Source organism: Tasmannia lanceolata, unplaced genomic scaffold (assembly GCF_043159265.1).
Source record: "Tasmannia lanceolata isolate RefF3 unplaced genomic scaffold, GAP_Taslan_0.1 ptg000013l, whole genome shotgun sequence".
Lineage (NCBI taxonomy): Eukaryota > Viridiplantae > Streptophyta > Magnoliopsida > Canellales > Winteraceae > Tasmannia > Tasmannia lanceolata.
Window position 1 is genome coordinate 11,697,645 of NW_027518690.1, and position 24,604 is coordinate 11,722,248.

The 24,604-nt window shown below is 37.9% G+C and overlaps 1 protein-coding gene across 1 annotated transcript; it reads left to right on the forward strand.

Moving 5' to 3' along the window:
* The first annotated feature begins 1,284 nt into the window (after positions 1 to 1,284).
* LOC143890808 (putative magnesium transporter NIPA2) lies at positions 1,285 to 18,537 on the forward strand. Its single transcript, XM_077395488.1, has 9 exons — positions 1,285 to 1,355; positions 1,680 to 1,811; positions 2,405 to 2,461; positions 5,728 to 5,818; positions 5,890 to 6,050; positions 9,405 to 9,532; positions 9,628 to 9,765; positions 15,100 to 15,192; positions 17,831 to 18,537. Exons 2-9 carry the CDS (start codon positions 1,685 to 1,687, stop codon positions 17,987 to 17,989), a joined length of 954 nt encoding a protein of 317 aa, XP_077251603.1. The 5' UTR covers positions 1,285 to 1,355; positions 1,680 to 1,684; the 3' UTR covers positions 17,990 to 18,537.
* Positions 18,538 to 24,604: the final 6,067 nt, after the last annotated feature.

Below are 24,604 nucleotides of genomic sequence, written 5' to 3' on the forward strand. Positions count from 1 at the left end.
CCCCCATACAATAACTTCTGAGATTTTATATTGTGTGTGGATGTATAGTAACTCTACGATAATTTCCAACGTATATAATTTGTGCCGAAAATGTAATACTTAAGGATCATGGTGTTCAATCTATATGCCATGATTACAAATTAACAATATAAATTATGTAAAGAATCTTCCCATTGACCCATGCAAAGTACTTGAATAAAAAAGAAGGATTGAAAGGCTAACCTCAATCGGCCATGGCGTGATCGATTAGGCTGGGTCTTCTACTGCCTTTCTATTATGCCTGATCTCTCGTGGGGGAGATCAATTAGGATGAATCTTCTACTGCCTTTCTGTTATGGCTGATATCTCGTGGGGGAGATCTCTTTTGTCTAGGTTAGACGGCAGCAGAGACCAACCCCTTTATTTATAGATCAACACCTCCTAGAGTCACACTCACAATAGAACTCTAGCTGACTTAATCTTTTTCTAGCCGACTTAATCTTTTTAACCAACGGATACAATCGAATCCAGAGCTACATTAATCATCAATGTCTCGATAGGGATGAGATGCACTTATTACCCTTATACCTTTTACTGATCACTGTGGAAAAGGATAACTTCAGTAATTTCACACTTAATCTCATTCTTCAATCTAGACCGTCGATCTTAGATCAATGATTGCCCACTTAAGATTTTGCAGGAAAACCTCTATTGATCCCCCTAAACCTATAGATATGGTTAGGATCGTCATATGGATAGGAGGATCATCATAACCTTCTAAAAGATCTCTCAAAACCTATAGATTGGGTTAGGATCATCCTATGGACAGGAGGATCATCATAACCTTCCAATCTTTAGAGGTTTTCGGGGCACAAACTATTTACGTTGGAAATGATCGGAGGGTTAGAATCATCCCATGGAAATGTTTATTTTTGGGTGCACAACCTATTTATGATGTGGCACGGCCTGCTTGTATCCCTTTAAAGTGGACCCTACAGTGTTTATTTTTTAAAATACTGGACTCGGCCCCACACAACATAAAATGTCAAAGTACTTTTTTTAAAAATGCCACTGCTAGGAAAACGGGATTCCGTTTTGAAAAAAAAACAGGCATCAACCATTTGAGCCACGTCCATAAAAGCAATAAATAATTAAATGCACATTTAAATGGGTCAAATCAACGGTCATTTCAGTACCGTTCTTATTTCCCAAACGGAATCCCGTTTTCAAAGTGTTCTCCTAAGATCCCTTGATAATAAGGCGTTATAGAATCAAACAGTGAATGCATGCACAGCTGTTTTGGAACTCAACGTGAGATTCGGAGCCCTGCATAAATTGTGGTGGAGTTTCTATTCGTTTAGGACTCAAACGTAACGGTCTCTCTCTCTCTCTCTCTCTCTCTCTCTCTCTCTGCATAGCTGAGATGAACATGACCCATCATCCATCATCATTTCATTCATCATCCTCAATCCATCATTTCATCAACATTTTAATTATTTTTCCCCTTTGTATTTCAATGAGGATGAAAGATTTTGAATCCTAGAGATCCAAGGCAAATGATTCATTTCCCCCTTTTCTTTCTTCCTTGTTAGCCCAGGGAGATTTTCCATGTTTTTCTCATCTGGGTTTGCAGGATTTGGGTTTTAGGAGCTTTGCTATTGCAAGATTTTTTATTTATTTTTTCTTTTTTGATTTGTTAGTTTTAATGGCAATATCAACTGATAATGTTCATGGGCTTATTTTGGCTCTCTCATCGAGCATCTTCATTGGGTCGAGTTTTATTGTCAAGAAAAAAGGGTTGAAAAGAGCAGGGGCTTATGGAGTCAGAGCAGGTTAGTCCTTTTTTTTTTCTTTTTTTTTTTATTATTTTTTTTTGGTTTTTACTATCTGGGTTTTGTTGATTTAGTCATGAAATTTTCTCAACAATGTGATTTGATTCTGGTTAGAGACTAAACAATTTGTCTTCCAATTGAAAATATGTGCAAATGTATGTGTATACACAATAGCTGGTATATGTAATAGAAGTTTTCATTTGTTCTATTAGAATTTGGGTTCCATTTTTTCATCTAGGCTCTGTTTCTTTTGACGTAAAATGGGCGTAAAACAAATTTTAAGCTCAACTTTACGTTCAAAATTAGGCGTAAAATTTGTTTTACGCCCATTTTACGTTGAAAGAAACGGAGCCCTAGAGAATCAAGTATTGCGGTTTTGTTTGTTGCCCAGGAAGGGGTTTTTCTCTATGAAGTTGCATCTTGTTCACTTGCTGTTTTGATGGTTTGTGGTTGTTGCAAGTTACAATCATGGAGGAAGTAATACTTGAAATGATTCTGATACTTTGTTGGTTTGTTTATTTTGAGGATCATGTGGTTATTCTTAAGTAATAATTGAAATGATTTTGATACTTTGTTGGCTTGTTCATTTTCAGGTTCAGGTGGTTACTCTTACTTGTGCGAGCCTTTATGGTGGCTTGGAATGGTGACTAGTAAGTATAATGCTGGATTGTAGTTCTTTCGCATGGCTGAGGGGTGGATATGTATTGTTTTTATCACAAGAAAACCAGTAGAAACATTGTTTTCAATTGTTAATACATCACTGTCCCAAATCACATATAGGTTTTAGTTAGTCACATAACAACAGTTCGAAGAGCAACATGTATGCATTTTTAATCTGTCACAATGAAATTGTATCAACTCCTGTTTAAACCTTACATCTAACAGAAGGACAAGTTATCAAGTGATACATGAGGGAAATCAATCAACCGTGCTTGTTTCTCTTTTTGTTCATTTCCTTGCCATGTGTGATCTTCTATAGGGCTCATTGCATTTCAACAGTGAAATAGATTTAATTTATTTCTTGTCTTTTCACATTAATTTGAGCTAGGTGGTTCAAGTTTGGTAAGTCTGGAGTGGATCAATTTTAACCATATCAACTGAGCACAAATCAATCAGCTAACCCGACACCATCACAGCAAAAATGTGAACATTACTGCACATTCTCCAACTAGTTCAATATGCAGCTTTGGCAAGTGACATCATTTCTTAATACTGGGCAACTATCTTTCATTTCGTAGATGGATCTCTCCACATCCACTGGTGTTTCTTCAGTTGCCAGGTGACTGCCATGGTCGGTCAGTGCGAGTGGTGTGTGTGTGTGTGTGTGTGTGTGTGTGTGTGAGAGAGAGAGAGAGAGAGAGAGAGAGAGAGAGAGAGAGAGAGATGAATGCGTGGATGTGCCAATTTTGTAAGGATTCCAAAATTCAATTCTAGGGGTAGTCAACCGATTTTCGCCCCTGAGATTGGATTTCACGCAATTGAGTAGAAGAGGGGAACACCACTTCTTCCTTGGGCTCTAGTGACTTTATAAAAAAAGAACTTTTCCAGAACGACATGATGCCAAAATGGTAGCTTTGAATGTTGACACATGCAGAATGGGAACGACACGTCGACACATGCAGAATGGGAACAACATGTCGACACATGCAGAATGTGAACGGCCCACATTGAACGTCTATGCGGGCAGAACGCAAATGACGACATCGATGCACACAGAATGCAAGCGACTAGAGATCAATAGGTGCTCGATTAGGGTCTTAATAAATCAACTCAAACAAATGCTAGTGCGAGTGATAGGGAATTAAAGAGAAATGCTCACATGAGAGGATGAATCCAGACTGTTGTGTCTTTAATTCTTGGGGATAAGCTACAGCTACTGAAAAGTAAAGGTACAATGCGAAAAAGTAAAGAAAAATGTTAAGACATGTTTGATGGTTCTGGTACCTCTTCTCCTGATGCAATCATCTCTTTTATAGCCTCATCTGTAACTAATCACTACTGTCCTGTGTTTTGAGAGGGAAGTTGATCTAACCGTCCACTTCTCATTTTGAATTTTGCATGGCCCTTTATTTGAGGATAACTCTTGCCTCCATCTTCTAAGAAAATGACACTTGGCATGCAACTACCTTGACTTCAAAGGATAGGTCATCAGTCGATGGCTCGGTCTCAGGTGACCGATTCCAAATTAAAAAATAGGTGTAAACAAGTGGAGGTAGTTGGGCATCCATACACGACAACTTGTTGCACGGATAAAATGAAGGCTAATTGTTTGCCCATCATAATTTATTCACAATAAAGGATGAGTGCTTTATCTATCCCCACTGGGTCAATTCTAGTGATTATGTGATACTTCCAGATGATTGCAACTATTATATATTTTTTCTTTTTCATCTCCTGGAGCATAAAAAAGATATTTACCATGCTTTAATAACTAGTCATTTATACAAAAAAAGTTACATGGGTGAAAATGAAGGTTGCTAGCTAGTAGGTTTAAAAGAGTATTCATAAGAACTTTCCATGTTATCTTCAAGAGCATGGTCTATGTCGATGTTTTTCTTGTCAGTATATGTCAACTAGGAATGGTTGGTAGAAGCACTTCATAGCAGAGTGATTCATCCTTATATCATTGATCATAGTTTGCGTATTTTTATTTGTATAGAATGTTGGTAACACCATTTCTTTTATTACAGCTTCCGTGGCTAGTAGTTCTCTGAAGCTTGCTTTGTGTTATTTTTCTAGAATTTGTGCAGCTATTTCATTTTGAGAGAATTCTTTAGTCAGATTCTTGCATAAGGCTGTGGAGATTTTTTTCTTACATTTAGTGCAGTATACTCTCACTTTTAAAATGGCTTAAATTTTGGGAAGTGATATATTCGCCCCTTTTTTACTTGGGACAGCCCCCTCTAGTGTATTTATGTCTACTCTTGTATACTAGAGGTGGCTGTCCCTAGTATAAAAAAGGGACGGATATATCATTTCCCTAAATTTTTGTGGATCTTATAATACCGTTTTCTTGCTTTATGACCATTGTCTGTGACTATGATTTAGCTGACACTTTGAATTTATTGCCAACATGCATGTCCACGCATGTCGACACCCCTTTCAACACTTCTAAATGTATTGCTAGAAGTGTTAGACTTAATGTGGGCGTATCTACATGTTTTTGTACCATTACAAGTGTGGCATTCTGTTTTATTATTGAAGGTTATGTTTACCTCTTTTATCATTAACACTTCTTTTATCATAAACTCTTCTTTTACCTCTTCTTTATCTAACATCTGTTGTTATATCTCCCCCCCCCCCCACCCAAACCTAAAACCTAAACAAACTCTTATTCCAATATTATATTCATTATATTCTATTAGCCTCCCTTTCTTATTGTGTGTATTGGAGACTAAAGAGAACTATATTAAATTGATGAATGCTTTGTTATTTCATTATCTCATGTTTGTTTTAAATTATAGTTGATTAATCCTAAGATTTATTAGTTTGTTAAATGAATATTGTATCTATATTGTTGCAAATTATGATAGTAATCAGCAATTTTATATGTATGTATGTGTGGGCGTGAGCGTGACACTATTTCTAGATTTTTAGGGGTTGTCATGTCAGACACCTCATATTCGTGTCGAAACTCGACACGAGAATCCATGTTCACAAATCATGATTATATATACTTTCTGTTTTAGCCGTGTCCCCGTTTCTACATTTGGGGGTTTGCCGTGTCCGATAATCTGCCGTGTCCACAAATCATAAATTTGTGGTGTGTTTTTGTAATTGTCACTCTCCTACAACAAATTAGATTTTTCTATGGAACCAATAGTATTTGTTTCTTGCTTTCACAACACTGTTTGTTAGCTTTGTCTTTCCAGTGATTTTGGCCTTGTTCAAATGCTTATTACATTTGTTTTTCTAGTGATTGTTGGTGAAATAGCTAACTTTGCGGCTTATGCGTTTGCTCCTGCAATTCTTGTTACTCCCTTGGGAGCTCTGAGTATCATTGTCAGGTATTGTATGGGGAAGCATTGTGAAATTAGGTTCAGAGCAGTGAATTTTACCCTAAAATACTTTCATGCAGTGCAGTGCTAGCTCATTTTATTTTGAAAGAGAAATTGCACATTTTTGGTGTCCTCGGCTGCATTCTTTGTGTAGTGGGTTCTACCACTATTGTTTTACACGCTCCACGAGAGAAAGTTATTGAATCAGTTAAGGAAGTATGGCACCTTGCTACTGAGCCAGGTAATTTTCACAAGTTAAAGCCTAACGCATTTACATCTGGTCATATTTGTGTTTTGAACTCTATCTCTTATTCTTTGTTAGATTCTTCAAATTAATTCTGCAGTTTGCATGCACAAGTATTATATATATATAGGAAGGTTATCCCCTTCTGGCAAGATCGCTATGCGCAGTGGAACAAAAATCGCATAGAACTTTAAAATTTTCTTTTCGATCTTGCTTTTGCCCAAGATCCTAGAGTCTAGATTAGTTAATTATTTTAATCAAACATTAATAAATACCTCTTTAAAGAAGAAATCAAGTAACCACGCTACTTGATCTACTCCTCGAACGGTTGCGATCGTTCTAAACGCCGCGGACCCCGTAAGTTGAACCGATGGATTCTTTTTCTTTGCTCGGACTATTGTGGATGTGAATAACTGTCATTCACCTATTTAAGGTCTGATCTAATCAGTACCTTTGTTGTAGAGAATAGAAAATTTGATTGGAAGCCTTTCGCTTTGAAACTAGTTCAATTGGAAGAGAAATAAAGAGAGAGAGAGATGGAAAACTATTTTTCCAAAGTGGGAACAAGGGAGAACGAATTTTTGAGTATTCTACACTTGAAATTTCGTTCTCCCCTCTCTCCTTTATATAAAGTAGAGTTTTGGTTTGATAAATCATTGTTTCTCTCTCCCAATTCCAATCCAATTGAGAAACCAACTTGAATAGAGACTCCTCGAGTGAATGAGACTCTCCTAAACCTCCAAGGCTATGTGGGGACACTAAAGATACATGGGAGAATGTGTATGGAGGCCTCCCTCCAGCCCTTGTGGCCTTATCTCATAAGAATTGGTGTTGGAAACAAATTGCCTGCTTTGTAGATCCTACAATTTAGCAATTCTTATCCAACAAGGAGTTTGAGTGCAACTCAAAGTCCTTGAGCAATTGAGACTTTTTTCCCAAGCTCTCCAACTGATTTAGGAGTGTTGTGGGCCCCACAAACCTTATCCAAATGTGTAGTCCTATCCCAATTCTCAATTCCGTTCCAATTCTGCAACTTTTGCAAAACCGGTTTGGGAATAACTATCCTCATTTGAATTACACATTATTATGCTAATTATTAATTAAATTAATAATACATAATAATGTATAATAATTAAATAAATAAATAATAAATTAATTAATAATTTAATTGATTAATGACTCACATCCAATGGGAGTTATTTCGGCTCTAATTTGTCTTCGAAAATTCTTTTATTGTCTCTTATTACTTACTTAACAAAGACATGTATATATACATATATCAATATATATATATATATATATATATATATAAAATTAATATCCACATTAATCTAACAGATCATATCCTTCCGTGCAATTACAAAAAATGTGGAACCCTGATCCATTTGGATGTTACCGGGTCATTCGAGTTGTGAGTGGGATCGTCGTAGGGATCCGACAGTCAATCCTGCAGAACCCTATGGTGGGCCCCATTGCGATCTCGCTCTGTAGTTAAACTACACTCGCATTAGGTCAGTGGCCTCCATTGAAAAGTAAACCTGAAGATGACCGTTAGATCATCTTACCCCTAATCACATCACGTATGTGCAAGTCATTTCTTCGTAACCACATCTACTGAGTTAAGTCATATGGGAGGTGGACACCATTTACCCCCTTGGCCCACTCTTGGTATACCATTTTGGTCAAGCGGTGTTCGGCCTCCAAATGCATTTGTAAAATCCTTTGAAAACAATTCAATGTTTCATAAAACTTTTTGATAAACGTTTTATCAAATCCGCCTGGTCAGGCTATTTAATAGGCTTACCGCTCTGACAAAATTGTAGGTGTCAATCCCTAAATTTTAGGGTGAAGAATCCCTTGTTGAGTATCACTATTGGTCTCGAGGGTTTGCTCTAGGATATAGCTCCATCCGAATGTGACTCTAAAAACAGAATCACTATAAGATAGACTAAGACCCTATAACGGACCGGCAGACCAATAAGAACCCTCAGGTTTAAGGACTTGTGAAGGGTCCTGTCTGGAAGAACAACTTTATACTTTCTTGTCCACAAGTTGTTCTTTTTTTTATCCGGTTCGGTTACGCGATCCAATCGTCGCACCCACTCTTCCTGCATAGGGTCCACTGCCCAGATGACCAAGATAAGTCACTTCACGTGCATGTAGGCAAGACTGGTACTAGTTGCATACAGAAAGAGATGCCCAGTCTCTTTCCCAACTAGGAACTATTAAGGCTTGCAAAGAACCGAGATGCCATATCTCCTTGCTCCCTTGGATCTGTGAATCCTTTGAGCATGACATTTCTACTATGCTACCTAAGGACGAACATGTGTCAATAAACAAGCACATCACACACATTCATTATTATAATTACCCATTCATGTCATGAAATAAACCTTTATTAATTTATAAATGTCATTCTGCTGGCTTTTCAGGGCATATAGTCTAACAATATATATATATATATATATATATATATATATATATATATATATATATATATATATATATGAGTTAAGTGAAGCTACACGTACGTGTAGCTAACTTAGCTACACCGACGGCTTAAAATACAGTGGGCCCACATTATTTGGATGATCCAAACCATTCATTGGATAGGCCCTCACATTGATAGGGTGTGCCCAAAAAATCAGCTCCATAGGATCATCCCAACCCTTCAAACTGTGAAGGCAAAAATTGATAGATTTGTGAAGGTTTTTACACGTCCAATTTTGCCTCCACAAATCGTAGGGTTGGGATGATCCTATGGAGCTGATTTTTTGGGCACACCCTATCTATGTGAGGGCCCATCAAATGAATGGTTTGCATCACCCAAACAATGTGGGGCCCACTGTATTTTAAGCCGTTGGTGTAGCTAAGTTAGCTACACGTATGTGTAGCTACACTTTTCTCATATATATATATATATATATATATATATATGCATGTATGTATGTAAGGATTTGCTAGGGACCATAGCAAAAGGCATTTCGTGGGCCGTCTGTTGCATGAGAGAGCAGCCACCTCAGATGAATTGAATGAATAAGACAAAATCTGTTGAAAAGTGAAATGCCTTCTACGATGGTCCCTAGCAAATCCCACATATGTATATATACAATACACATACATTCTTGTTTTGGATACAACTGTCACAACATTTTTGCTATTTCTTGGTTTTTTCATAATGGGTAAAGTTGGAGATCTCCAAGGATTTTTTTCGATAGATTTGTTGCTTGATACAATTGTTCACATGCAGTCTATTCTTTGATACAGTAGTTCACATGCATGCTATAAATTTCTGTGCAACTTATGCTTAGAATTATTCAAAGCTGATAAACCCTTCCTTGGTTCCTACAGGTTTCATTGTTTACTCCTTCATAATTTTGGTATTAGTTCTTGTCCTCATTTTCGTGTTTGTTCCACGTTATGGCCATACACATATGCTGGTATACATCGGAATTTGCTCACTTATGGGTTCTCTTACGGTATGTTTACTACCATTTACTTCATAATATAAATTGGCTCATCGTTTTTGCTCATCATATTTCTAATTTTCTTCTTTCACACGTTTTGAGTGTAGGTTATGAGTGTGAAGGCATTGGGGATTGCTTTAAAGCTAACATTTTCGGGAATGAATCAATTTGTCTATCTCCAGACTTGGTTTTTTACACTTGTTGTTGTGATTTGTTGTCTTCTGCAGATGAACTATTTGAACAAGGTAACTCACAAACTTGTTTTGCAATGCATGAAAAAAATGAAACTAGTAAGTGCCTTGCAGATTATGTCAATTCAATATTAAAAGGTGTTGAGAAAGAGTTGGAAAGTACAGGGCAAAATAGAAAGAGTTAATTTTTCATTCTGACGATCTTCTATTAAGAGATGCCAAAATACATCATTTCAAGAATGTCCTTATACTAAAATAACCTGAGGAAGAAAAGAGAAAAACCAGGAAACTATAATAAATTACAACTCTAACCTCATACTCTCAACACTCACCCTCAAGCTCAATCATTGATGTCCGTCCGTCATGCCTAGCCTTTCAACTATTACACTCAACTTTTCTTCCCAATCTCTTATTAAATGCCCGACAATTGAAATTTTGGTATAGGGAGTTGCATCTCCTTGTTACTCTTTCCCTCACATAATGATAATCCCCCTATACATACCTACATACGTATGTGTGTGTACATAAATGTATGTATGTATTCCCCTCTTTTGTTCTCTCTTCAAATCTAGGTTGGGAGATGCATTTAAATTGCGATGTGGTTGTCATAGAAAATCTTCATAGAGGTCTGGATTTGCTCATAGATATCAGTTCCAGGGTTCTATACTCAGGTTTACACTCGATCTAGCAACAACAATCTGTTTTTTGCTCTTCCATGTAACTAGATTTTTTCTCACAAATGTATAGTTACCAATGGTAAAATGCCTATTTGTTGGTGATCCTACTGATCAGCATTAGAGAAGGCCGATATATGGAAGCAACTATGAAATGCATAGTAAATACCTTGGTTGAAGACATTTTCAAATATCTCAAAATTCGATAAACTGCCTCTAGGTGGGAAATGCACAGCAGATGCATGAGCTGACTCCATATGAATGGTGTCATTGGTAATGGTGAGATTGATAATATTACTAGCTTCAGATATAACCTTGTGTTTTCCAACAAGGCACCATCATCTAGAGTAAGGTGACGAGTTCGCTCAATAGATGTGTAAAATATGTTTTGACTGAAGTTTATCAGTTTCCTTAGGGTGTGTTAAAGTATAAAAGATGAATAACGCCTCTCTCCAACAGCTTAAGCTTTTGGAGAAGTTGGTAAGTTAACATGGTATCAGAGACAAAGGTCTCGAGTTCAAACCTCCCGGATAGCAAAAATCCACATGCGATGGTCGGCCCAAAGTGGGACCACATGTGCCACGTGTTTGCCAAGTGGGCCACACGTGCGGGGGAGTGTTAAAGTATAAAAGATGAATAACGCCTTTCTCCAACAGCTTAAGCTTTTGGAGAAGTTGGTAAGTTAACAAGGTGTTTAAGGTATATTTTGCTCAATGGGTGTGTAAAATATGTTTTGACTGAAGTTTATCGGTTTCCTTGGGGTGTTTAAGGTATATTTCCACTATAAGAAAAGTATTATGTTCTTGGATAGCTAACTCTGTTCCAAGACTTGAGAGGCTCAAGCTCCTTAGTATCATTGCCGTGCTCAATTGCTCCCTTTTGTCTCTTCCAAAGAAATTTTCTTTTATCTCCTGGTAAGAATAACATCAATGTAATAAACTAGTATTGTTGTTACTCCATCCTTATGCTTCTAGAAAAATGAATAAGATGAACAGTTTTACAACAAAACATCACCAAACTTTTCAAAACAGAAAAGTGAATTATTTTGATCAATGAATTACCTTCTTGAGCCTGATAGATTCCCAACTATTTCTTTTCTGTTAGGTACCCAACCAGTACGCCAAAAGCTGTAGAGCAGATGGAAAACGTTAGGCTAGGCCCTTTAAACTTGTCCCATATCATTCTAGGTCTCACCTAATCAATCCCATTCCTAGGCAGGCCTCCGCTCAGGACCGTAACATTCCACCATGCTTCTGCATCCGCCGTCCTCGGTGGCCCACTCTATGGAGGTTTTTACTTTGTGGGGGCTTTCACTTGTTGCGAATGTGTGTGGATTATCGGGCCTTGAATTATGATACTATAAAGGACAAATTGCCCATACTGGCGATCCACCATGAACTTGATGAATTAGATGGAGCCTAGTTTTTTCAAAACTAGATCTACGCTTCGGATATCATCAAATTCTGGTGCAACCTTCCAATGTGCAAAAAACAGTTTTATGAACTCATGAAGGGCATTTCGAGTTTCTAGTTATGCCCTTTGGCTTGACAAATGGCTTCTTGACATTTCAGAGCCTACAGAACGAGATATTTTGCCCTATCTGCGCAAGTATATATTGATTTTTTTAATGATATTTTGGTGTATGGCAAAAGTTGGCAAGAACATCTACAACACCTACCTTGACGCTCCTCCGACAACATCAGCTCTATGCCAAGCTGTGCATATTTTGTCACCATGAATTGGATAACATGATTTCAAATTGCGGGGTGGCAACCGATTTTTCAAAGATTGAAAGCATGGTGAACTGGCTGAAATCCAAGACTCCAAAAAAGCATGTATGAGTTTTTCAGTTTAACTGGTTGTTCTCGTTGATTTGTACGTGAGTATGGGAAAATTAGTCGCCCAATTACTCATATGCTCAAGAAGGATGCGCTGAAGTGGATTTAGTAATCAGGAATTAAAGTCATTTTGATGCAGAAAGGACGGCCCATTGCATTCCTTAGCAAGGCTCTCTCAATGGAAAATTTAGGCCTCTCTACTTATAAAATGGAGATGTAGGCTATTGTGTATGCCATGGGGAAGTGGCACCCCTATTTGGTTGGTCATCATTTTCAGATCGACACTGATCACCCCAGTCTTAAGTATTTCCTATAAAAATGGATCACATCGGTAGCCCAATAGAAATGGCTTACGAAATTGTTGGGATCCGATTTGAGATTGTTTATAAAAGTAGGAAAGATTCGCCGATCTTTAGATCTTTTACGAGTGTGGTAAAAAGAATTGAAGAAATCCAGAGGAGATTCTTGTCAGGGGGATCAAAAGACAGACAAAATGCATCTAGTGAGCTGGGAGGAAGTTTACGAACCGTTTAAAGCTTGGGGCCTGGGTATCAGAAGTCTAAGAAGTGTAAACACAGGAAACAGGCTTTGGAGATATGGAGAGGGAAGTCATCAACTATGGACTCAAGTTATCGAAATCAAGTATGGTCCGAGGCCGGGACATTGGATTTCAGATGATATTCCTAGATACAGTACTTTGAATGTATGGAGGGGAATCTTAAGGCAAAAATAGAAATTTATGAAAGGGATCAGATTCAAAGGTTATTCAGGAAATAGGATCAAGTTTTGGCATGACAATTGGTGTCAAGACGTCCTTTTCAAGGAGACTTTTCGGATTCATTCGCAGTGGTAGCTGATAAGGAGGTATTTGTTAAAGATTGTTTTGAGTGGACAAAATACGAGATATCATGGGAAATTGACTTCAGAAGAAACTTCTTTGATAGAGAACTTGATAGGGTGGCGAGATTAATAAAAGAGTTGGAGGCCTGTTACATCAAGAAGACTGGTGAAGACAAAAGGGTTTAGACCTGAAATTCATCTGGGGTATTTAGCGCCAAATCATTTTCTTAGTACCTGAGTCCTCCTCCAGTCCTGCTTCTTGATAGAGTGTGGAGCATTCCAGCTTTGCCCAGAGTATGCGCATTCGGATGGACAACGTGCCAAGATAAATACTTACAGTGGACCACCTGCGAAATCGGCAAATGTTGATCGTCGACCATTGTTCACTATGTGTGGAGGCAGCGGAGTCAATAGACCATATGTTCCTCCATTGCAGGCTAGCCAGAGAAACATGGACCCGAATCTTGAATAGATTTGACATCTCTTGGGCTTTCCCCACGAGACTTACTGATCTATTTTAGTGACGGTCTTCCGCACCTTGGCACAGGAGACGAAGGATTCTATGGAACGTTTCACTATTAGCCACGATATGGGCTATATGGAAGGAAATGAATGCTGGGATTTTCAGAGAATTGGTTAAAAGCCCTCTCTTTCTTTTCTTAAAAGTGATTGTGCTAACTATATCCTGGGTAAAGATCCTTCCAAGCTTCAAGTTTGTCTCTGCCTACGACTTGTGGCAAGGGTTGGGAGGTGAGAAATGTGCAATAGTGGCGACCTGGTGTCACTCCATCCCAGGCTGGGGCCCCACCTGGCCCAGGTACCTTCAAGCTAATGGTTCCAGCATGGGGAATTCTGGTCCTACAAGAGTCGGTGGCCTCCTTGGGCCTTCTCGGGTCCCAATGGGAGGACAGATTCAAATGAAGCGGGCACCAGAGTAGCTCTCCTAGGGATCAGGATGATCGATAGGAGCCTCCCTGATAGAACAATACTGGATGTTGATTCCCTCAACATCATCATATGGTTGAAGGGAAATCACATTTTCTCATAGAGACTCACTCCCTGGATAGACAGGATTCAGGAGCGAGTGGCAGGCTCTTCTATCTCCTTTCAACATGATAGAAGATTAACTAATGGATAAGCGGATAGGTTAGCTAGAGAAGGTGTAGCCAGAGGGCACCTTGAGTTTTTTTTTTCTTCGCCCCCCAAGGGGCATATTGTAAGCTGGTTTGAAGTCACCATCTTCTACCATTTCTCATACAAATTGCTAGTCAATTTCATTATGCTTGGCCCTGGTAAAAAATCTAGATTATGAGACAGTTTGACTGCACTCTAATTATTATGGTAAGGAGTATGCACAACTATTGCTCCATGTCTCGAATTTAAGATAATTCATCAAATGAAATGACCATTTACCGAATTCTTCTTTTGCCCTTAATATGCACTGTCCGTTGTATCTTGCTATTGATAATATTAATCAACCACCACCACCAAAACACAAGGCCTGGATATTAATCTTCTAATGTCTGGATGACCTGCCTAATTAGCATCACTATATGCTCAAATATTCAACCAATACTTCTTTGGGTAGGATAAAATGATCAGATTTAACTGCCCGCTTTGAAGAATTTCACTCCACTCGGCAGCCTACAAAAGTTCTTCACGAGAATTGTGTAAAAACGCACACACACACACACACACACACACACACACACACACACACACATATATATAAGTATTCAAAGGATTTGTGAAAGTTAAATACTATAAAGCAATTGTCAATTGTGTTCTGCTCAAGGATCAATTGGGAATTGAGTCTTACTGGGTTCAGGAGAAAAGGTTCTGTCAACTTTTCTTTTGATAGTCAACATAGGCGGAATTTCCCATTGCATCTCAAAATATCGTGGAGAATTACTTGTAACCATTAACTTTTTACTAAGGTTTTTACATTTTGCAAGTTCTCGTGAGGCTATACTTAATTTTTATTTTTAGACAGGGAAATGCTTGTCTACTCTTAATGGTTGGATTCATATATGCAGGCATTGGACACCTTTAACACTGCAGTGATATCTCCTGTCTACTATGTAATGTTCACTTCTTTCACCATCCTTGCTAGCATGATCATGTTTAAGGTAATTTCAATACATAGAAATTGCTTGGATCTTCTTTGTGAAGCTTAATAATTGAACTATATCTTATGTTCAAGGGGTTGACACCCATTGATAATATGAATTGAAATATCTGCCCGTCAGCTGTGTATATAAATTAGGCACTATGTTACCCTAATCTTTTCAAGAAATTATACTCCAAAATGCTTCTAGTTCTGCTAATATTCCGTCCCTTTTGATTTGTTTCATATTGATATTAGTCTTGAAAAGATTCACATGATTGTTTATTGTATATATCAACATTAGATATGCTTCTCCCTTGATGCATCATGTGGATCCTGTATTATCATGATGTCTTAAACATAAATGATTTTCAACCAGACTGTTTCATGGGCTTGTGGGTGTTGATATGTATGATTCAGTGACCAAAAGAAAGCATAAATTGCTTAAATGCATGACTAACAAAAATAAAGAGGAACTACAATATGTCTTTAACGCGAAATATGACATATATAAATCTTAAAAACCTGTGTAATAAATACTACGAATAGACTAATAAATGAGCAAGATGGAACACTAAACTTTTTTTTTTTTTTTTGCAATTCCAATGTTGGAAGACTTAAGCAGGGCTAATAAAAAACACTGAGCTTTGATGGATATTAAGTCACTCTTTCACTAGGGATGTCAACGAGCTGGTTAGGGCCATATCTAGGAATGTTTGTGTAACGATTGGATTAGATCCTCATTGGTCTGGAATTAAATCCTCATTATATCCCACCTAAGATGTTTGGATCCAATCTGACCTTTGCTACGGACCATGTTGGATCTGATCGAATTTGATTCCGATCTAAGACTGATCCAAATCACATTCAAATCCCTACCGGAAATCAATTGATATCCAGCATTTCAATCACAGATCTGAATGCCCATAAAATATCATTTCATATCATACATTTTCAATTGAGAAAATATACCAAAGGGAAAATTAAAAAGAGCTAATAATTCAAAGCCTTTTTTGATAAGTCGAGTTGGTTGAGATCCTCACATGAAACTTTCCGGTTAAGACACCTCCCTTTCTGCCAAAATTAAACCTTTCTGTCCTACAATATCTACCCACATCCTCTCATGTTTGCTTGAACCCTTTAATTGGTGGATTCCCATCTAGTTTGATGGATAAGCTCACAACCTGGCTTCTTTTAGCTATGTGGACTTGAACATGTGCACAATTTGGTGGTCACCCAAAACCTTATAGCTTTAGAATTTTGTTTTAAAGGTATTACTTGAGAAAACTTGAGGCTCAGCACTTGGAGAAGAGGACTCAGTGACTACTCTAGGTTAGATAGATTGAGGTCAAGAGAGGTCTTGGGTTTAAGTTCCATGTTTGGAGAGAGAGAGAGAGAGAGAGAAGCATTCTCTGGCTGAATGGTGTTGTAAGGGAGAGATTTTGTTTTACATTATATCAGAGGCAACAATTATCACCGACACAGAGCTGAATATGACCTGAGCCTGATTATTTAATCAAACCTTGCAATTGGATTTGTGAATGATCCGTTGGGATTTTGTGACCAGAGCTGACTAATGACTGCTTCGATCCGTTGGGCCATCTTGCCCCATTGTCAGCACTAAATTTCACTAATAACTACACGCAAAACAAAGTGTGCATTCGTGAAAAGCTAATTAAAAAGTCTAAAACAAAGTGTGCAGTGCCACTACTTTTGTACACACACAATATATAATCTCGAGAGGAAATTTGATTGAGTTGAAAATTTGTACCAAAACCCAGTTCAAGGTTGAATTATCTACCATGTGTATGTCCAATCATCCCGTGTAAATGATACGGATTGTGGGCCCAATAAGTGGCATATTTGTCCATTCATCCCGTGTAAATGATACGGATTGTGGGCCCAATAAGTGGCATATTTGTCCATTACGACTTTTAGGAATTTATTTCCATGTTATTTAAAAATTTTATTTCCACAAATCCATGGTCTTTAGTTCCAGGGCTTTTATTTTTCATGTTATTTAAAATTAGGAAATGTATTTATTTTCCATGGAATTTGATTTCAATTGCCTATATATAGGCTTCATGTATTAGGGATTATTAGTTTTTTATTATTAAAGATTGATTGAGATTTCTCCCCCAGATTTCTTCTTCCTTCTTCCCTCTTCCCTTTCTTCCCCTGATATCTTCTTCTATTCTTATTCTCTTCCTCTTCTCCTCTTTTCTCCCCTTTCTTACATCAGTAAATCTTGCCAACTGCTGCAAATTTTAGTTTAACAGGTCACTGACCAAATTCCATATTATCTTTTCCCTGTGATAGACAATTAAACCATAAACTATGAAGATTTTCTTTCATGGTTTCCATTATGGCTAACCACTATAAATCCCTTCTATTGTTTGATATACAATCTGATTCTTGATTAAAATTGAAATCAGCTTCAACACAATGTCAAACCACATTTTCATGCTGTTTTGTATAATATTTGATATACAGTCTCATTCCTGATCAACAATTGACAATCAACATATACGCCCTGGCTCACCACACTTCCATGCTCGTTTGCATGCTTATGAAATTTGAATTAGCGAGAAATTGCGTTGCTCTAAATTTGATTACCACATTGTCAAGGTTTTGATATATTTTCCTCATTTCTGATCCAGGACTGGGACACACAAAATGCATCACAGATAGTAACTCAATTGTGTGGCTTTGTAACAATTCTCTCTGGAACTTTTCTTCTTCACAAGACTAAAGATATGGGTGGTAGTGAGCCTACAGAACCAGTCACGTTGACAAATACAAACACTGCATCAACATAGATCTCACTGTATCATACTTAGGAAATTCTTTTTACCATTTTTGAGCTCCTCCCTCCAAGGCGACGACTACTCCAATTGCAATTTCAACCATCTTCCTCACCAGCCCGAGAGATTGTTGCAGAGGAAGTTTATGACCCTAAGTATGACACTCACCATAATTTTCAGGTTCCAGGAGTTCGAAACATCCACAAGAACAAAAGCTGTTGGAGATTCACATCTTTGACACTCATGTACATGGGTTTTTATTCAACTGATAGATAATGTGGCAACTTGTTCGCGGAATTTGACAGGTTAGTAGTACATTCTTCAAGACTAGATGGTGTTTTAAAGGAAAGGTTCTTTGAAGAAAGAAATACCGAAAGGCCTGTTCATTTGAAATGTTTGCTTAGGCACTCATCTGTTTAACTTCATTTTAGATACAGAAAAAGACATTTACTGACCAGTTTGAAAAGAGTTAAGAGTAAGTGTTGTTGTTCTATTTACCATGATCGTATCATACCATGATCATATCATATGCTAATTTAACTGAAGATTACTAGATATTGTGCCTGAAGAACATTAGATATTGGACTTAATGTGTTATGGTTCGTATTTCGTGATCGCTTGGATCGATCTTGCTAAAAAATGATGTGTTCATGATAGCATGACAGTGGGGCCCATACACAAACAAAATGAAGAGCAGATGCCATATGGGTGGGGCTTGCCCAATCAGAGAACCTCTCTCCATTTGGTTGCCACTGAAATAGTGCTTGTCTCGGGGAGTAAATTAAAATGACCTCATTTTATCTTTCCCTGAGGCATTTGATTGTCATACACTGTTCATTCTGCTTCCCTTGTCTGCAAGGATTTTTTTTCAAATAATAGCCTTTTGAGCTTCCTCCTAAATCAAGAAGAAAGGGAAAGTAAATAGCATTTTTACTTGTACTTTGTTTTTACTATGATGTCATTTTACTTTCTGTTGAGTTGGATGACTTGAGTTTAACCCTGTGGGATCCGAAATATAGTGTGTGACCTGGATGCAGCCCATTTATTGGGCAATGCGTGGGCTTTGCCCACTCAGCCAGGCACATTTTAAGTGATTTCGGCCCAATTCGAGTAAGTTTCGGTCCGCTTTATAAAAATATAAAGAGGCTTTAGGGTTTATGTTGGTTCTCTTGTTCTTTGCTATGGTTGAGAGCAAAAAGGGGGGAGGGAAGGGTGTACTAGGGTTTCTCGCGGTTTTGGTTAGGGAGACTGATCTTCTCTTGTAATCTTCTGCTTTATAGTGAATTTTCTAGTCACCTCGCCATGGATGTAGGCTTCGCCGAACCACGTAAATTGTTTTATCTTTGTGTGCTTGCTTGTGTTTCGTTCTTTCGTTTTGCTTTGTCATTGAAATTCCATATTGCTATTGGGGGTTTTTCACAACACTTTCCTCCTACTGCCCTTTGGGGAGATGATATTCACATGCCCTTGTTTTGATATTGGCACTTCTCTAATCTTTTATTAACCTCAATTTCGAGGAATGCTAGATTCACAGGCGCCCTTGCAAAAGAAGGGGCAAATGGCGTTCCTATTGGTCAAAAACCATTAAAGGCAGTTATGATTGTGATTTTCTGCGCCACCTTTAATGCCATTTGATCAATGGGAGCACCCTTTGCCCCTATTTTGCAAGGGCGCCTGTGAATCTAGCATTCCTCATGTCCATTAACTGGCTATTTATAGTTTTTATCTTATTCTTTTTTGAATTTTAAACAGCTAATGAGAAGGAAAAAAAGTAAAATAAAAAGAGGATTGCCAATATCAAAGCAAGGGAAATGGCCTTAATCACCCAATCTATAGGCGGGTCCTACTATTATAAATCCAAACCGTCCATTTGGTGGACCCCACATTAGATCGTCCAAAAATCACACAACCAAATGGTGCCAACCATTTAGTCATTATTATTGCCAATTGAATGTAAAATGTTGCTCGTTTTTCTTTCTCAATAAATCTAAAAAAAAGATCTGAAAAACCATCACAAATATCTTAAAACAACGGGATAATCTAAACTTAATTCAAATGTATATTAAGATTGTTTCTTTAGATTCATAAGCAGGAGTGGACAAACCAAAACAATGGGATGAAGTGACTCGTTGATCAAATAGAACTTATAGAAGTTTTTTTTTTAAATGGAGAGAGGAAATTTTCAGTGTCTAGTTGGTGGGAATAAAAATGCAACAAATTTCTAAGCTATAGTTTTTTCTAGGGCAAACTCAATACCCATAAGAAACTAAATATAGCTAAGAATGCTACAATTATCAAGGAAACCCTATTTGCAAAATAGGGTGCGAATAGGGTATGTTATAGTGGTAGTAAATGAGGGGTAAAAAATTCATTTACCCCTATGAAAACTGGTAGTTGTTTCAGTGGCCATACTTCATACAACTTAACCCTCATGAGGGGTCTGCTCTGTTTGGTTGGCTTGTAGATGGCTGGGAGAATAGGAGAAAAATAAGTCAAAGAGAATTAGACAAGAATGGAAGATGGGGAGAATATTGGGAGGGAGATTTGCGAGTAGTGTTTGGTTGCGCGAGAAATTAGCGGAAGATGTAGGGTGTCATTATCAAAATATAGGTGGAAGAGAGAGAAAGAGAGAGAATAAGACAAGAATTTCTCCTAATTCCCCCAACAAGTTTCATTTTGGTGAAAAAAGGGGAGAAGATTATTGGGAGGGGGGGGGCATCTCCGCCACGTAGGCGCCACCTAGGATAAAAACCAATAATGATGTCTAGAAGTTGTCTAGTGGTCAAAAGTGTAAATGACAACCAAACATGCTTTGGGGAGATCTCATGCATTTGAAACTCCTACAATCCCCCCAAAACAAGCAACCAAACAGAGATAGTAATTAGAAACAGAGTAAGTCTCTCTCTCTCTCTCTCTCTCCAGCCAAGCTTATGCTTAGTAATGGATCATGCAATGGGGCCCTGCCTGCTTATTTTGATGATCTAAACCATTCACTTAGTGGTCTCGCCATGATCCTAGGCTCCTAGCCCACTGATTTACTTGGTATAAAATGGATGACTAAGAAAAGTTATATATTTACCTCTATAATATGTGGTTAGTGTAACAGGGGAAATCAAATATGCCTATTTCCAAAATAGTTTACGCGGAAATGGGATAAGCGCTCGAATTTACCCTCATTAGAACAGAGCCTAATGAAATAGAGCCGAGAAAGCTATCAAAATAATAATGATTCTTGATCCAGTCCGTACACACTTGCACGGATTTTTTTCAAAAGTATCATGGGCCCACATGGTTGGACAATCCAAACCGTTCATTTGTTGGGCCCTTAAATAGTCCGTGCTCCAAAATCGTCTCTATAAGATGATCCTAACCCTCCAAAATCACCTTCCTCTTCTTTTATGAACTACATTCATTTAAGTCTTCACAGAGGGAAATATGATAATGGCGTCTCATGACCATATTACAGCTCTTAAAAACTTTTTTTTACCGCGCTACATTGTTTTTCTCTCTTACATAAGTTTTACCACTCTTAATCATTTTCACCCCACTAAGTTTTATCTCTCTTTAAAATTCTATGTAGGAAAAATAGGAGTAAATTGAGAAAATGAAAGAAAGAAGGGAAAATCATTAAAAAAATACAAAGTTTTGTCTAAATTGTGAATAAAGGGTAGTGATTTGAAAATTATAAAAAAGGTGTTGTCAGGTGAGAGAAGATGTCTTTCAGGACAAATATACCCCTCCTAATGGTTCCGGGGTATAAAATGTGGTTCCCTAATGATTCCGGGGTATAAAATGTGGTTTCCTAGGGTTCCGAGGTATAAAATGTGGTTCCGTAGTGGTTCCGGGGTAGAAAATGTGGTTCCCTAGTAGTTCCAGGGTATAAAATGTGGTTCCCTAGTGGTTCCAAGGTAGAAAATGTAGTTCCCTAGGGGTTCCGGGGTATAAAATGTGGTTCCCTAGTGGTTCCGGGGTATAAAATGTGGTTCCCTAGTGGTTCCGGAGTAGAAAATGTGGTTCCCTAGTGGTTTCGGGGTATAAAATGTGGTTCCCTAATAGTTCTGAGGTATAAAATGTGGTTCCGTAGTGGTTCCGGGGTATAAAATGTGGTTCTGTAGTGGTTCTGGAGTATAGAATGTGGTTCCGTAGTGGTTCCGAAGTATAAAATGTGGTTCCCTAGTGGTTCCGGGGTATAAAATGTGGTTCCCTAGTGGTTCCGGGGTAGAAAATGTGGTTCCCTAGTAGTTCCGGAGTAGAACATGTGGTTCCTTAGTGGTTCCGAGGTATAAAATGTGTTTCCCTAGTGATTCCGGGGTAGAAAATGTGGTTCCCTAGTGGTTCCGAGGCATAAAATGTGGTTCAGTAGTGGTTCGAGGGTATAAAATGTGGTTCCCTAGTGGTTTTGGGGAGTATAAAATGTGGTTCCATAGTGATTCTGAGGTAAAAAATGTGGTTCTGTAATGGTTATGGGGTATAAAATGTGGTTCCATAGTGGTTCCGAGGTATAAAATGTGGTTTCATAGTGGTTCCGGCGTATAAAATGTGGTTCTCTGGTGGTTCCGGGGTAGAAAATGTGGTTTCCTAGTGGTTCCGGGGTATAAAATGTGGTTCCCTAGTAGTTTCGAGGTATAAAATTTGGTTCCCCAGTGGTTCTGGGGTAGAAAATGTGGTTCCCACGCCGGCCCCGTACGGGCCGGGTCGACCCGCGTGTCACCTGGATTTTTGCCGTATTTTTTAAGATGTTTTTGGGAAATGTTATCCGCACTATCGTATTTTGATGAGGACACTCCTCACTTTATTAAAAGTACGGTATGGCCCGCACCATAGGATGATCCAAACCGTCCATTAGATGGGCCACAGCCTAAATAGGTTGTGCCCCAAAAAGCATTTCCGTAGGTTTATCCTAACCCTCTTATCAGAATGTTAGAGGGTCGGTCCTAACCCTCTATAGATCGGAGGGTTAGGATCAACCTATGGAAATGATTTTTGGGACACAACCAATTTAGGTTGTGGCCCATCTAATTGACGCTTTGGATCATCCTATGGGGGGCCATACCGTACTTTTAATTAAATGAGGAGTGCCCTAATCAAAATACAGTAGTGTGGATAACATTTCCCTTTTTTGTATGGGAATTTGCTAGCCACCTTTGCCGAGGCAACTTCTCGTCTTGTGACCCATCCTTTGATGTAAAGATTGGCAGAAGTAATATGGGTGCAAAGGTGGCTAGCAAAAGCATAATTGTAAAAAATAGTAATCCTTACTTGCAAAAAATAGTAATCATTACGGATTTGTGGCTGAATGCTAAGTTTTAAATGAAAAATTACGAAAAAATGGAAGCAAAGTATTAAAATTAAGAAAAAAATACCAAAACGATGCACTAACATATAACAATTACCGAACTACAAAGTTTGACTGTCTTCCGACGGAAGCCAGTAGAATAGGGATAATTCCAAAGATTTTTATTTTCAAATTGAGTAAAAATTCGAAGGATAATAGGGATATACATTGTGATCTTAGTGTCATGGAGGCAACCATAAATTGAAGCTTGATTTTGATGTTTTAGAATAAAAAAATGCAAAGAAAATGGATTTATCTTGGAAATGGGAAAAATAACAAAATTCAGTTTTAAGCTCAAAATTCATTTTCTTTGCATTTTGTAACACTGCTTCGATAAGTTTATCATGAATAAACCCTCATGATTACCAAACTCTGTTGTAAATGGCAACCTTCAAAACCCTTCCATGGAGTTTTCCACCTTAGAAAAGTCTTGAGGAAGAAGAAGGTGGTAGGTGAGAAGGTAATAAGTGCATAGGGATAGGTGCAAAAAGGTGGAGCGGTAGGAGGGGTATATTTGTCCTAAAAGCCATCTTTTCTCACCTCACAACACCTTTTTTATAAATTTCAATTCAAAACCCTTTGTTCACAATTTCGCATAAACTTTGCATTTTTTTAATGATTTTTCCAAGAAAGAACGAAGAAGAAGAAAAGTCAGATTAAAAAAGCAAGGGTATTTGAGTCTTTTTCTAGTATGACACACCCCTCTTGTCATTTAACACAAAAACAAATCTAACTGGTATTTTCGGGTTTTTTTATATTTAAGGATCCGTTCCTTCCCACGTAAAAATGGAAGTAAAATTTCCAGAACTTATTCCACCAAGTCAGAAGAAAAATTTAGGGGAGTGATAATTCGACCCCCATATATCTCTTAAATCGAACCCCATATAAATGTAGATTATACAATCCTCAGACGATTGTACAGCTTCAAAAGCCAAAATCTGTTACGAACCGAAATCGGTTCGCAACGGTTTTGATATTCTTAGAGGGAAGATTGGCCTCTTGATTCACTTCGAGGGAAGAATCAGTCCTCCTTTGTGCATAAGACACACTTTCAGAAACTATTTTCTTCATTGATCTAAGAAAGGCATACATGTTATTTATAGAAAATCCTTACTCTACAAAATCCTTATCTCTAGGTTGCCGGGTTTTTTTTGGTTCCTGCGATTTATGTGGGAGAAAAAAAATCCAAGGAGATTGGTGGGAAAAAAAAGTCCTAGAAGTATTCTGGTAAAATAAAAAACCCATGTTTGGTTGACCGGATTACGTCTTGTTTGGTTGCTTGAACTGTTGGGAAG